The sequence below is a fragment of the Cyanistes caeruleus genome, chromosome 3 (assembly GCF_971803275.1).
Source record: "Cyanistes caeruleus chromosome 3, bCyaCae1.hap1.1, whole genome shotgun sequence".
Classification (NCBI taxonomy): Eukaryota; Metazoa; Chordata; class Aves; order Passeriformes; family Paridae; genus Cyanistes; species Cyanistes caeruleus.
The window spans coordinates 39509006-39524252 of NC_141703.1; the positions used below are offsets into that span (position 1 = coordinate 39509006).

Below are 15247 nucleotides of genomic sequence, written 5' to 3' on the forward strand. Positions count from 1 at the left end.
TCTGTTTAATGAATTACATGTCAGAATTATTTGGTAATACTTCTATTGTGAGGGTGTATGTGCAGTTTCATAATATTTAAAATTACTTGCCTTTCATATTCTGTAGTTGGGTATTCTTGGCTTCCTTTGATAAAAGATGGAAGAGTGGTCACCAATGAGCAACAAATCCCAGTGTCAGCAAATCTTCCATCGGGCTATCTTAGTTATCAAGAAGTGGGTATTGGAAAGGTATGTTGTAGAAAATGGCTATAATCTCAAAATGAACCCAAACATTGTGGAGAGAAGACTTGGTAGTAATTCCCCATTATTCTGCTGATAAGATTTAAGTAATTTTCCAGTAGAAATTATATTCTTTTATAGTTGAAATGGAATGCTTAGCTAAAGTCAGATGTCTGACTTAGAGGACACAAACAAACCCAATGAGAAACAAAAAAAAATGTATTAGGGCAGGTTGAGTCAAATTCTTTTAAAAAGAAAGTTGTTAAATACTTCTGTTGTTATTTAGCTGATAAAATTAAGAATGCTTAAGTTTAATTTTCTGTAGTAATAATTAATTTGAAGTTACAGTAATTTTTAAACATTTAAAATTATTTTGAGCTTATAAAGGTATGCAAATAATCTGAAGTCCTTTACTAAATTTTTTTTAGCATTTCATGCTGTCTCCTTTCAGTAAGTCCTTTATTCCTGAACAAGTGTTATTCTCACATCTTAATTTTTGTGATCTCTATACTTCACGAGTAAAATTTATGGTTGTATTTTTCAAAGCAGAAAGCTTGCATAATTGCGGTAATATAAATCATACCAAGGAGGATACAAAATGAAAATGTGATAGGGAATTTGACAGAGATTAAAATGCAGAGACAAAATTGACTAATCTTGGAGGAAGAGACCTAAAATCAACATCAAGAGGTGCTGCTCTCCTCCTGTTCTACCACCTGGTCTTTTTTAAACTCTGCTGTAAGCTTTCCAACCATTGTCTCCTTCACATCTTTCATCTTCTCACGTTGTAGGTGTATTCTTTATGCCTCTGCTGTTTGTCTCTGCTCATCCCCATGGGTAGGTTAGGACCAATATAACTAGGTGTAAATGTAGCCATAAAATCTTTCCCTAACTGGCTGTCAGGGTCAGCATTCTCATTCTCAGTTCTTTGGAAATGGGATGAGAAGGAAGGTCTGGCTGGTACCTATCAGTGACAGGCGTTAATTTTTAAACCTTGTGAGTATCTGTGGAAATCCTTGTGTTATTTTTCTGAGAAAACAACTAAATATTTCTTTCTAGTCAGAAGTTTCTTTGCAGAGTTGTAGGGGAAGCACAAAATCTGGGACTCACAAAGAATCAATTTTGTTAGCCATCAAGGAAACTACTGTGGGACTTGTAAAAAACATTTTAAGCTTCATAAATGCTTTTGGAAATATTGCCTGCATAATTTTGCTTTTTTTATGACTTTATTCATTGCACACTGCATTTCTTCAACATGTTTTTTTCTTTTTGAAAGAAGTGTTAATGGTACTGTTAACTGCTTTACTTTAATTTACTGCTAAATTATTTTACTTTTCCACCTCCTGTGTGTGTGCAGCATTCTGGTCCTGAAATTAAATGGGTTGATGGAGGCAAACAACTGTTGAAAATATCCACTCATCTGGTGTCAACTGTGTACACACAGGTGAGTTATAAAACAAATTTAATTAGAAAACTTTTTAGGAATTTTGTATGTTTATAGTATGCATATACAATGTATGGGAAGATTCTTAAACTCAGTATATTCATCCCTGTTCTGTCTCTTTGGGCTTTTCTCATGGTCTCTTTCTTTTACATCAGATGTGAAAAACAGAAGATCTTAAATGGAAGCTATTAAAAACATGAGCCTTTTGTCACCTGTCGTCCATTCCAGTCTGAATTTTCCAGTTAGATGAGAGGTCATAGCTGTCTAAAAGCTGTTCACTGGCATGTCTGCAAAGCATTGAGTCCTGTTAGACCTGTTCATATAAAACATATTATGACTGGTTGGGATAATTAAGTATGCTATTTTCTGCATGCCAATAGGAAGCAAATATAGGTGGCATTTTCTATAATAGGTATTCAAAAAACACTTGAAATTTCATTTTAAAAAATAAGATTTAATAAGTCTTCAGAATAGTGCACTTCAACTGTTATTTTAGAAAATTGAATCTATGGACAAAGATATGTATTTATACATGTAAATATTTTTAATGGATTATAGATGGTAATGTTAGATATTGTTTAATTTGTTGTTCTTTTTGTCTTTGACAGGACCAGCACTTGCATAATTTTTTTCAGTACTGTCAGAAAACAGAGTCTGGAGCTCGTGCACTAGGAACTGATCTTGTAAAATATCTTAAGGTACAAAATGGCAGTGAATAACAGATTACATAATTCATTTATGCATTTTCAAAACCTTGGAGCATCAGACATTTTATAGGTCCCATTTTTCAATGTGATAATTAGTACTGTGACTGTGACTCGTATTAATGGAATGCGCTGTGGAAAAAACCCACAAAGATACTTTCTGCTCTAAATAAATTTACAATTGCAATGTAAGAGGAAACCACAAAGAAATAATGAGACAGTATTGGTCAGCCTTATGAGTGGTAATTTCAAAATACTAATGGCTTAGTTTGTCAAAATAATCAAATTGAACTGTGTATGGATATTATGAGAAGTCACGGCTCTTGATTTTTCTACGATTTTGCTTAGAAAGTCATTGTCAAGTCTTCAGTTCTCTTTCAGGATTAGATCAATAGAGTGCATGGTTTTCACTTTAAATTTTTCTGACACAGATCACATAGGAAGAAAGACCATTTTGTCTCCTGAATAGCATGGGTGTGAAGGCTAACAGAGACAAGACAGTTGCTTAACAGCTAAATTAAATTAAAATGTTTGACATTTGTTGTCTGCGTGCACTTTCAGAAAATACATTCCTTTTGTCAAATTCTCTTTAATTCCAGGGAATTTTGTGGCAAAATACTCTGTAGGATGAATTTCATACACTGCATTTTCTGTTAGGGTGGTTATGTCTGTAGGATCTTTTGCATGTGATGGAATGCAAAGGCATATCAGGAAGAAATTTTCATTAATAATTTACTGTCTGCAATTTCCATTAAGCAGTTACGGATTCTAGTTCATCCTGGGTTTTGACACGGTTGCTAGTTTATTGTTTAGCAGTAACTAGTATAAGTAGTATTGCACTTAGCACAGGTAAGAAATCTGCATGTTTTTGTGGAACTTCTGTTTGCTAAATGTCTGCATTGGTGGATGAAATACCAAAATATACCAATGTCAGTCTCAGTGTGCTGTTGGGCACATGGACAGACTTTTCACTGAATCATTACCTAGAGGGCATGTCAATGGAAAAGTACAGATAAATACTTCTAAAATGCTGTTAATAACACCTAATTTGTATCCCTAATTTACCTTTCTGTAGAAAACATTTACTAAACATTTATATTAGAAAATATCCTCAATTGCTTTCTGTGCCATATTTTTGGTAATAAACACCAAATGGTGCAAACAGCTTGTATTTTAGGAAAAAGACTTGAAATAAATTTTATAGTTTCAGAATTTGTGATTTAAATGCTGTTGATTCACAGAAATGACAGTATTACTACTCTCTTTTAGAGCCTTCATGCTATGGAAGGCCATGTGATGATAGCTTTCCTGCCAACTGTTCTAAACCAGTTGTTCAGAGTTCTCACCAGAGCAACTCAAGAGGAAGTTGCAGTCAATGTGACAAGGTAAAGAATTTTAAGTGCTTCATAGAGTCTATGTGATGACTGGGTTATCACATAAATCTGAAACTGAGTAGCATTTTTGCTCTTGCAATCACAGTTTTCTTTATAGGTTTACTTGCTTTCTGACTTCTGTTTAGGGTTATTATCCATATTGTTGCTCAGTGTCATGAAGAAGGCTTGGATAGCTACCTGAGATCTTATGTGAAGGTAGGTAAAAGTAAATTGAATATTTTCTTTTTTTATTTCCCTAAGAAAGAATATATTTAAATTAGTTGCATCTCTTTAATTTCAGTTCTTTCATATTGTGCCATAATTTCATATTTAATTCTATTTTTTCTTCCTAAGTATGCATATAAAGCAGAGCCCTATGTTGCTTCTGAGTATAAGACAGTACATGAAGAGCTGACAAAGTCAATGACAACAATTTTAAAGCCATCTGCTGACTTTCTTACAAGCAACAAGCTGCTTAAGGTAAGTAAGTGTTGAACTGTACATTTTACTGTGTGCTCTTATCTAGTCATAATTGAAGTACAGGAACTAAGTGCGTTGAAATAGTTGTTGAATGCATGTGGCAATCTTACTGAATGCTTTCTTTTCTCTACAGTATTCATGGTTTTTCTTTGAAGTTCTGATAAAGTCAATGGCTCAACATTTGATAGAAAACTCTAAAGTGAAGGTATGTCAACTGCTGCAAAAAAATATTCAAAGGAAGATTCATATGGTCTCTTCTTTCTCCAGTCACGTTTCTTATTGCATATTAGAAAGAAAGGGAGAGAGAGGCAGCAGGAAAATCAGTTGAAATATTAGCTAGAAAAAAATACATGGTGGGATTCAACTATAATATAAAAGAATAGAAACCTTAAAAATCCATATAGTAGAGCAGTCTGTGTAAACGATCAAACTCTCCATTAGGAATTTGTAATTCTTGTGGTACAAAGAAGATGGGAGCAGTAGATAACACTGTGGACTTTGATGTAAGCACTATCCAAAAAAATGTGGGCTTTTTCCTGAGCAGTACTGTGGCTGTGATATTAAATGACCCTGAGAACAGTGAGTCATGAAATTTGCAGTCTTCTGTATGCAGTAAGAAATATCAATATTTAATTTTGTGTTATTTCCTGCCTTGGAAGGAGAATGCTGAAACTTCAGAAATGCATTTTTCTACAAGCTTAGCCTGTAAGCAGTGTTTTTTGCTTTGGTGACAACTTTTTAGTTTATTTACTTTTGGGTTGTAACAAGTCTTGAAAGTTTCAAGTATACAACTCAGCTGAGTAACATACCAGGTTGTTGTGATGTTGTTATCGCTATTTTCACTGTGTATTTAGAATATAACTGGAAGAGGGAAAAAATAGTTGTACAATGATCAGGAAAAAAGCTTTATAGTTCTACACTTAATATGATGTGGTATGATCAGTACAGTTTGTGTCCCAGTTCATCTAACCTAATTGCCACCTTCTCTGTAATGTGAGACAGAGGAGCAGAATTTACTACTGTTTGCAAGTATTCTCACCCCTGAACATTGCTTCTTGATTTACAGGCCCCTTAAATATAATCTATTTAGCTAGATTTTTTCTGCCTTACTAGATAATGTAATAAATGCAACATGCACTCAGATATTTCCTGCTTATGGTATCTGCTGAAAAGATGCATTTCTATGTGCAAAATTATTTCTATAGCAAGAATTATGTTAATTACAGCCCAACAAAGACTGAGCTACAAGGGCATTGTAGGACACTGGCATACTCTAGTAGGACACCAACAATCTCTAGTTCTTATTTGCTATTTCATGCATCAATACTGTTTATATTTATAAAGAGATCTTTTTCAGCCTTACTGTCTATTCTTTAATGTTTTTAAAACTAGAGCTGGAGGTTTTGGACCACAATTGAAACACAAAGGAAGCAAATTACTCAATCATTGATATATGAGGGGCCTTGACAATGACTTGTTCTGTCTAGGAATGTTGCATTTACTGTAGTTCAAAAAACTATTTAAATAAAAGTACTTAGACCACATGAATGTTTTGGTTTCAGTTTTCAAAAAGAAAAGACATGATGACCATACAGTTGAAACAATTTCTGATGTCATCAGCCTCATGTCATTAATTCTCTTCACACAAAAGACAGAATCTTTAGTAAAGGATGTAAGATGCAGAGAAATAAAAGAGACTCTGCAGTGCCAAAGAGCTGAAGAGCACTTACTGACCAAATTGTCAGAGTGCACAAATTCATTGATGAAGATAATATAGGTGGTGAGTGGAAAGAAAGAAATTATGAATGAAGAGGAAATATTTTAAGTTAATTGGCAAACTACCAAAAAGTAAGAGAAAAGAGTTCTGATTGTGGAGACTTGAAAACACAGAGAGTAAGATTCTGATGCCAGAAGAGCTGAGATTTTGAAGTTGCTGAGGAGTAAGAGAAAGAAAAGCACGGATGATAATTTCCTCAATGGTGAAAGCAGTTATTACCAAGATAGTTACAGAACAGCAAAAAATTAGGGTTTTTTTCAAGACAGAAAGGGCTGTCTGATAATGTAGTTAGTATATGTAAACCAGCTGTTGTCTGCTTAGGAGAGGAAGATGGGTAAAATTAAAAGACTCCCTCTTATTCTTAAGCTTGTGTATATTGCAGTATATAAAAATATTAATGCATTATACTTAGAAGCTTTTATACATGTGGTTTATGTCATCAAAGACTGCCTTGCTTGAATTTCAGTACTAGAAGCTAGTGCATTTTATAATATTTGCTTTTAAACAAATGATCCTTCTCCCCTTCAGTCTAGAAATGGATGAAATTCAGAACTATTTCCTCTCTCCCTGTGAGGTTATCTATGTATTATCTAAAATAAATTTTCTGATATATTCTAGTGTTATAAACTGTATTTAATATTGCATCTGAATTAATTTCTAGCTGTTGAGAAACCAGAGATTTTCCGCCTCCTTTCATCATGCAGTGGAAACAGTTGTTAATATGCTAATGCCACACATCACTCAGAAGTACAGAGACAATCCAGAGGCCTCAAAAAATGCAAACCATAGCCTGGCTGCCTTTATAAAAGTAGGTACACAAGAGATTTGGACTCTGTGATTATTCTTTCAATAATATTGCTTCTGTATGGATTTTATGGAACCTTAAAGCTAACTCATATAAAGCTGAATATGCATAAAGCCTTTTAAATATAATTTTATGTCCATGTTAAAATGCATTGAAGTATAATTTGCATCTTCTGTAATTAATACAGCATCCATTCAGATTTTAGAAATTAATTTATATTTTATTCAAAATGTATTTAGATTTTTTCTTCTTTTTTTTTTTCTTTAAAAATATCATCTGGGTTGCCTTTAAATCCTGCAGAAGTTTTCACTAGTGCTTTATTTGCATGCATTTTATGTAGAAAGATTTTTAGTGTCTTTCATTTTTCAGCCAATAATATTTACAAGGGACAAAAAACGATGGGAATTAAGTGATAAATAAAACTTCTAGTGGCATGATATTTCTGTCAAGATAGAGTTCTTTTCAAACTGTTTTTTATGTGTGATTTAAGATGAGCACTCTTAAGGGAAAATTTGGTATTCATATATGTACACATACATTTAGTTTGCTTGTTTTATTGTTTTTTGTACTCAAACTGAAATGTCAATAATGTGTTCAGAAAATAAACCTATTAAATACAGAAATATAATTACTGAATTCCAAGACAGTAGTAAATCAATTCTATCTTGGTTTTACTTGTTCTCCCCAGAGGTGTTTCACTTTTATGGACAGAGGCTTTGTTTTCAAGCAAATCAATAACTACATGAGCTGCTTTGCCCCAGGAGATCCGAAGGTACTCAGTGTTTTTAAACAAGCTATTTTTAAATGTTGTCTCTTTTTGATACATGGGGGATAAAGTCCTGCATTAAGTCTTCAGACCTTTTCCCAGTTACATTAGAAGACCCTGCTCTGTGCCTAGAGCATTGTTTTTTCCCATCAGACCATTGTTTGCTATTTTGATTCCCATCTTCAGGTGCAATTTTGCCACCCTAGAGTGTGTGAATCACAGAAGTGCTGGTGTGTGGGGGTGCAACACTAGGCAGAAATTTTAAACATGAGTGCAAGAAGTCTGAAATTGGAAGAGTTGATATTGAAAATCTTCATCTACACTTACTAGAGTGGGGAAAGCATGTATCAGATGCCCAAAGAATTTCTGCTATGTGTCCAAACTTTTCTTACATAATAGGGTTGTAAACTTTGAACAATGGGAAGAGTAAATTGGATCAGTTGTTAAGTATGAGTTATTCTGGATTTATTTTGTGCTGACATGGGTAACTTTGACAGGTCTATATCCAACTTAGTGCAAGACTGAAATGAATCACTCTATTGTGTTAGAAATTTGTTTTTAATATGTTATTCAAATCACTGCATCAGTTGTTTAATTTATACTTTCTTTTTGCAGGCTCTTTTTGAATTCAAATTTGAATTTCTTCGTGTAGTCTGTAATCATGAGCACTATATACCTTTGAATCTACCGATGCCATTTGGAAAAGGCAGAGTTCAGAGATACCAAGGTAAATTCTTCCAAAGTAGCGTATGGCATATTTCTTGTATGTCATCTTTTTATTATTAGGTGTGTACACTGTGTAACTTCAGGTCTGTGAGATGATGGAAAGCTTGAAATTGTTAAATAGAAGTCTAAAGTTTCAATCCTTTCTTTGAAAGTTAAAGGAAGTGCTTACGTAGCAGAGTAATCTTTCCAAAGAAAGACACAGTAAACTTTTTTTCATATAAATATATTCAGGTTTATATTTCAGTTTTCGTATTTCATATATTTAGGTTTAAAGGGACTTCAAGGTGTATGTCTGTAGCCCAGTTTTCTGTTTCGATCATGTCAGGCCTTCCTTTCTCTAGAAGCACTAGTCCTTCCACAGCTGGTGCCATTGCAGGAAGTCCATCCATCCCAGGTGCAGAATTTTGCATTGTTCCTTATGGAATTTGATGGCCACTTCTGTCGAATCTAGATTCTTCTGAAATGCAGCTCTGCCCTTTGAGCAAATGAACTGCAGATGAACTATCTGCAAGCTTCATTGAGGGTGTACTGTTTCTCCCCTTTCAGGTTGTTGATAAGGTTGTATTAAGTAGGATAGTCCTTGGGAAGCTTCTCTTGCAGTTGTCTCCAAGTAGGGTACAAACCATTAACCTCCCAGCTTTTGAGCCCAGTGATCCACATAGTTATTTTTCACATTTGGGTGTCTCCTCACTTAGACTGAAATGTCACAGCTTGGATACAATGACCATGTCAACATCTGCTGTTCTCCCCTTAAAGCAGTCCAGTCTTAAAGCATGATTTACCCTGGGTAAATTTATTTTGGCCATTCCCAGTCACACTCTTCTCCTTCACTTGGTGAAAAATGACTTCACCATGGCTTAACAAAGGTGATAGTGAGCAATCATCCAATGGTATCAGTTAACTCAGCCTCTCATCTGGTGGATTTGCATAACTGGAGGTCTTTCAGGAGATCCCTGACCTGATCCTTATCCACTGGTACTAATTGTCTTTCTTGAAGATAGTCTCTGGACTGCTAAGGCCTGGAATCATGTCAGCAAAGTAACAAAGAAACAAAGTTATGGAGTACATCAGCATTACACAACCCACGGTCTCTAAATCACAGTCCCCAGTTAGCAAATATCCCATGTTTTCCTTATTCAGGGGTTTAATGCTAATGTGGTGGTAAAAGCTCTTCTTGTTGTTATTGATGTCCATTACCAGTTTTAGATGTAGCTGAGCTATAGCCTTCCTGGCACTCTCCCTGAATACTTCTATATTCCTCTTTTGTAGATTGTTCTCACTTCCACTTTGTGCTTCTTTTTTTTTTGTTATTTTTTTTGGTGTGTTTAGGAGTTCAGTCATGTAAGCCCTGTGTAGCCCAGCTGGGTTCCTGGTACATCCAGTCTGGTGCCAAAACAAGTCATATTTTAGCTATTGCTTCTATGGCTGTGAAGACACATTAATTTCTTCCAGGCAGTGAACTACTACAGCAGAAATCACTAAACAGAGACAAGGAAGGTGCTTTTACAAGGAATCAGTAAACCTGCCTAACATATTTTTGTAGAATAGGCTTTTTTTATCTCTGAAATATTTATATTGTAGACTCTGCTAGTTAGTAAAGTTGAGTATCACTAATTAGCACTTTCATGGAGGTAGAGCAAGATAAAGCAAGATTTGAGACCACAAGCTGAACAGCCACTTTGTGCTCCTTTCTGTCTTTGGCTTTTTCAGCCTTCGGGAGTGTCTTGGATAATAACACTGCATAAATATTTTCATAGAAAAGAGACTATGAGCTGCTGGCTTAGCGAAGCTTAAAAAATAGCAAAACCAGAGAAGACAGTGTTTCTGATTGCACAATAAAGAAGAGTATAAAATGCTCCCTGGGAACTGGGAGTTCAGCCAGGAAAGAAGACCTTTATCAGAAATGTTTCTGGCTCTGTTTTGCTGTGTCAGGCAAAAGATACCTTAGGTGGTGTGGCTGGCTCTTAAGTGAGTTGCAAGAACACTGGTAGAATGTCTGTATAATGGCTGTGCCATCTCACATATGCTTCTTTCTGACTTAAGTGATTAACCTACTGAGAGAGTTCTTTGGGAAACGAAAGTGCTTTGAGATTAGCATCTGATTTTTAATTACTGTATTGAGCAATGACAGTGAACATGAGAAACTCTTGGACACTTCAGCTGTAAACAGCTGTTCTGATAAATTCAGTTTATTAGAGCCCTTGAAGCTGAAGTTTCTCTTAAGATGTCAAAAATTCAATACAAAAATGAACTGGATTCTTTTATTAGACAAGAAGTACTTTGAAGAGGGAGCAGATTGACTTTGCTGTGTCTGATGTGTGCTGGGTTTTTCTTCAGCCTTAAGTTGATAAATTGATTTTACTTTCAGACCTTCAGCTGGACTATTCATTAACTGATGAATTCTGTAAAAATCACTTTTTGGTTGGACTGCTTCTGAGGGAGGTGGGCAATGCCTTACAAGAGTTCAGAGATGTGCGGCAGATTGCCATTAGTGTGCTCAAGAATTTGATGATAAAGCATTCTTTTGATGATAGATACGCTACCAGGGTAAGTCTATTGCTATGCTATAATACAAAATAATAAAGATTAGGTGTGCACACATACAGAAAGTTTTTTCTTTCATAGAAGAAACCCGTGTTAGTTTTCAGCAAAGAAAAATTATTTCTGCTCAAACTGTGGTGAAAATTTTGTCAAAATCAATCTGTAAATTCCATCTTTTTGCCAAATGAAATGACAGACCACCTTTTAATATAATTATATGTGGGGTTTGCATTTTAGCACAGTGTACTCTCACTGCTGTGCCGAAGGTAGTCAGATTTTTTACAAATGTGTTTTAAGCTCTTCATTTCATTAAATATTAGCTCTTAATACTTTACAGCTGTCCTTCCATCATCTATTATTTATGAAATGGGTATAACAAAACTAAAAGTCATGGTGGAAAATTTTGAGTGATTTTTAATTTTCTGACTCTTTTTAACATTAGCAGTGCTGTGGAGAAGCCAAAAAATTTGTAATGAAAAGTATGATTGATTCATCAAGCTAACATAGTATTACTTTACTTGGTTAGTCTTAGCTGAAATGTCATTAGTTTTGGAGTTTTTCTGCATTTTATTCAGACAGTAAATAAAATTTGCTGATCTTCTGTAAATTAGAATGAAATACAGTGATGATCACTGCTTTCACCACTTATGAATTTATGAATGTGAGCTCTGGCTTGGCAAATATTTATTAAGTGCTCTTTTTTTTTGTAATTTAGGAGTGAGTGAATAGGTTAAAACTAGTTGGTGATTGAAAATTAAAACTAATTTTTTAATGAACTGTTAAACTCTATTTAGGGCCATCAAGCAAGAATAGCCACTATGTATTTGCCACTCTTTGGCCTGCTCATAGAAAATGTTCAGCGGATCAATGTGAAAGATGTGTCTCCATTTCCTGTTAACCCTTCCAGCAATGTGAGTGACAGTTTCTGTTTGGTGTTCTGAATTGTTCTTATTATAATTTATTGGTATCATGTACAAGAAACACTTCATACTTCTGGCAAGGAAGGAACTTCATAAACTTCAGAATCCTGCAATTTTTCAACTTAGTCCAACACTGAAACAAATGGACCACAAAAGGATTGTTAATTTTTTAGAAATTAGAGAACTTAACCCTAAAGGAGTGTGATTTTGAAAGAGATGTACTGCAAGAGGGCTACAGGAGAATTAATTAAAATGTGATTTGTGAAGGGTATATATGGTTGTTCACAGTTATTGAATCTAAAATATAATTCTTCATGTAGTTTACTTTTGTCCTTATCTCGTTGTGTTCCATTTAGTATTAAGAAAAAAAAACTCACAAACACTTCCAACGAGATAAATATTTGAAATAAAAATAATGTGAGTCTTTTTGAAATATCTCTTTTATAGTGTTTAAAATTCAATTTCATACTAATTTCTTCCATGTTTCCTGAGATATCTTAAGTTTTGGGATATCCCAAGCTTGTGCAAATATGTGAACACCTCCGTTCTTTTGAGCATATTTAATAGAAATTAAAATTTAAGGAAGAAATAATTAAGAAATATTCCTCTAGAAGATATGTCATAGTCAGTAAGTCCATAATGTAGGAAAATAATCACATTTTGCTCTCTTTTCCAAACAGAGCACAAAGGATGATGCACAGATTTTGCCGACTGCAAGTCAGTTAGTAACACCACAAAAATCAGGAAACACACTGGATAACAATCTTCCTAAAGATCTATTTGGTGTTATCTCTGGCATTGGTAAGTACTTAAAAAGAAGTAGAATGAAATAATTAAAAAGGAACTGTTTTATTTTTTTAGTCTGTACATGAAATCTGTCTTTTGGGATCCTTTGGGGTTTGCTCTTGTTTTTGAAACTAGAGCCATTTTCTGGAGCAGGGCTGCTTTTTTTCCCTGTCAAAGGTGATAGTTAAGATATAAAAAATGGGAAAGGTTCTGGGATTTTTTTTATTAAATAGACATGCTTCTTCATGGAAGTGTGTATGTATTGCTACATATGTTTTTTTATGCATGTACATTATTATGTACATAATTGTACATAAGTCTGCATGTATGTGCTTACACGTACACTTTGCTGAAATTCTAGAATAAGTTTGTCTTCATTAAAAATAACTAAATGGAATTAATTATTTGCCTTCTTAAAAAATATATGGTGATTTAAAAAATCTGACTGAACTATGGAGTGACGTGTGTATTGTTTGAGATTTTTATGTTCTTTGGTGTTGTGGTTTTTGTTTTTTTTTAGCTTCCCCATACACCACATCAACTCCAAATATTAATAGTGTGAGGAATGCTGACTCTAGAGGCTCTCTTATAAGCACAGACTCAGGAAACAGTCTCCCAGAAAGACACAGTGACAAGAGCAATTCCCTTGACAAGGTAAAAAAACAATCCCAAGAAACAAACCAAGATAAAACCTAATGGTTCTAAAATTTCATCCTAAGTCTCAAAGAAGTTAACTTCTCTGATCTCCATTGTTAATGAACTTTCTAGAATAACTTCAAAGCAGTATTTTATATAAAACTTTTGCAGAATAATTATCTTGTGAACTACTTTTGCATTGTCTTTACTGAGCTGTTTCACAAAGAATGCAACAGAATTTCACAAAGAATGCAATCTATTAGCAAATAGATTTTCAGTGTAGAGACAAAAGCAAGCAGTTGTTGTTTCCTTTGCTAGAGAAAGGCACTAGATTAAGTGTATTGAAGTTTGCTTGAGAGGATTGAATTCTGGTTATAACAGCTTCTTTGATTTTGTGGAGACCATCACTCCATCCCTTTCTATGCTCAATATACTTAATGTTGAAAAAAACAGTTGTGCTTCCTCTGGGTGATTTCTTCTGATTTCATTTGACTTTTCTAAACCATTTCACTTTAAAGCTGTTACAAATTATGAGCTCTGGCTGCAGTAGCTATGAGGTATTCAGTCCTGTCTTTCTAGAGTTTGGTCAATACTGATCATGTTTCATTTTCTTAGCTCTGGCTGTGCAAGTCACAACATGTTAACCTTTTCCCCTTGACTCTGACATGCCTTCGTGTGGCAGAGAGAGAAGCTTCTCAGAAGGCACTCTGCTCATGCTTTGCGCCCAAATGGAGAAGAAGAAGAAAATTATCACCCTCCAAAGAAAAACCGTGTTACTATGGATTTTTCACTTCTGACAATCCCAGCTTTGCCAGAGAAAATTTTGCATACTACTTTCTCTCTTCAGTTACAAGAAGTATCTGGTTTTTGTGCTTGGTATAGTTAAGCTTCTGAGTGAAGTGTGTGGTCAGTAGTTTTGCCAATTCTTTGCAACAGTTGAATCTCAAACCCAATAGATGTGATTTGACCATGTAAAATATGTTCAAGTGTCCAACCTGGAGTACAGGCACATGATCTAGTTTAAATATTAAAAATCCAATTGGTTTAAATAACTGCAGAATTTGAGTCTTGGGGTCTTTGATAGAGCTGAAAGTTCCTCTTTGGTATTGACCAAGGTAATAAAGCAATATCTTGGTATACACTGTTGCTAAATGGCAATGCTGTCATCTATTACTTAGTTGTCATGTTGCTAATTACTAATGTGTAGTGTTTTCACCAAGTAAAAGGGTTTTCAAAGGAGTCAACATCCTTTGAAAATTCTACTCTGGTCTGCCAATTTAGGTAACACAGGATTTATGTTTTGCATGCTGTTGATATTTTCCCCAAATAATATTTAATCCTGGCTTCTTATCTGTTGCTTTCTGAACTTTCTTTTTAGTAGATTAGTTGTTCAGTGCATGTTATCTCCAAGTTTTTGCTCATTGCTTAATATCATTATAGTCAAGAGCCATGTTTTTGTTCTAATTTTCTTTCAGAATAATCTGTAGCATTATGCTTGTAGAATCAGAATAGACTGGAAGTATATTTAAATATGCATACTTTATAGATTATCAATGTGATTTTAAACTAAGTTTCTGAGTAGCTATTAGTAGTAGTATTCCTATTTTATCTATGTGTATGTTCAACAGTCTTAGTGGGAATATTATCTAGTGCTCTGGGCAGTTTCTAGAAGTGTAGGAAACACAAATTCTGTTTCTGCTCTGTCACCCATTGATTGCTCTGTTATAGCACCCAAAAAGTTGTAAAGTAGCACCTCCTTGTTCACCAGAGGTATTTCAAAGATAAACAGTGTTTGAGGTCTTTAGAATCTGCAATAATCAGGCTTATAATAATCAGAGATGTCCACCTCCTAAATTACAATAACTTCTGGCTGCTGTTCATCACAGTTTCACATTCAGTTTCACTGTGCATCTATTCAATGACTAGTATTGAATGATTTATACATTTATTGGTATCAGATTTACTCAGATTATTTTAGGAAAGGAATTTAATGCAACAGAATGCATAAAAGGGGCTCAGCAGTCAATGGTTGTGATTGCTGTGAAATGTTCCTTCATGGTTAGCATGTCT

General features: G+C 34.5%; 1 protein-coding gene across 12 annotated transcripts in view; it reads left to right on the plus strand.

The window, feature by feature from the left end:
• DOCK9 (dedicator of cytokinesis 9) overlaps window positions 1–15247 on the plus strand; it is a 110974-nt gene that overhangs the window by 68863 nt on the left and 26864 nt on the right. For all 12 annotated transcript variants that reach the window (XM_086880821.1, XM_086880824.1, XM_086880826.1 and 9 more), the window contains 14 exons: window positions 107–228; window positions 1577–1663; window positions 2272–2361; window positions 3637–3752; window positions 3887–3956; window positions 4095–4220; window positions 4354–4425; window positions 6659–6805; window positions 7491–7574; window positions 8184–8295; window positions 10663–10841; window positions 11630–11746; window positions 12436–12556; window positions 13062–13195. In XM_086880821.1, the coding sequence (XP_086736947.1) occupies window positions 107–228; window positions 1577–1663; window positions 2272–2361; window positions 3637–3752; window positions 3887–3956; window positions 4095–4220; window positions 4354–4425; window positions 6659–6805; window positions 7491–7574; window positions 8184–8295; window positions 10663–10841; window positions 11630–11746; window positions 12436–12556; window positions 13062–13195 (1577 nt within the window). The remainder of the gene's footprint in view (window positions 1–106; window positions 229–1576; window positions 1664–2271; window positions 2362–3636; window positions 3753–3886; window positions 3957–4094; window positions 4221–4353; window positions 4426–6658; window positions 6806–7490; window positions 7575–8183; window positions 8296–10662; window positions 10842–11629; window positions 11747–12435; window positions 12557–13061; window positions 13196–15247) is intronic.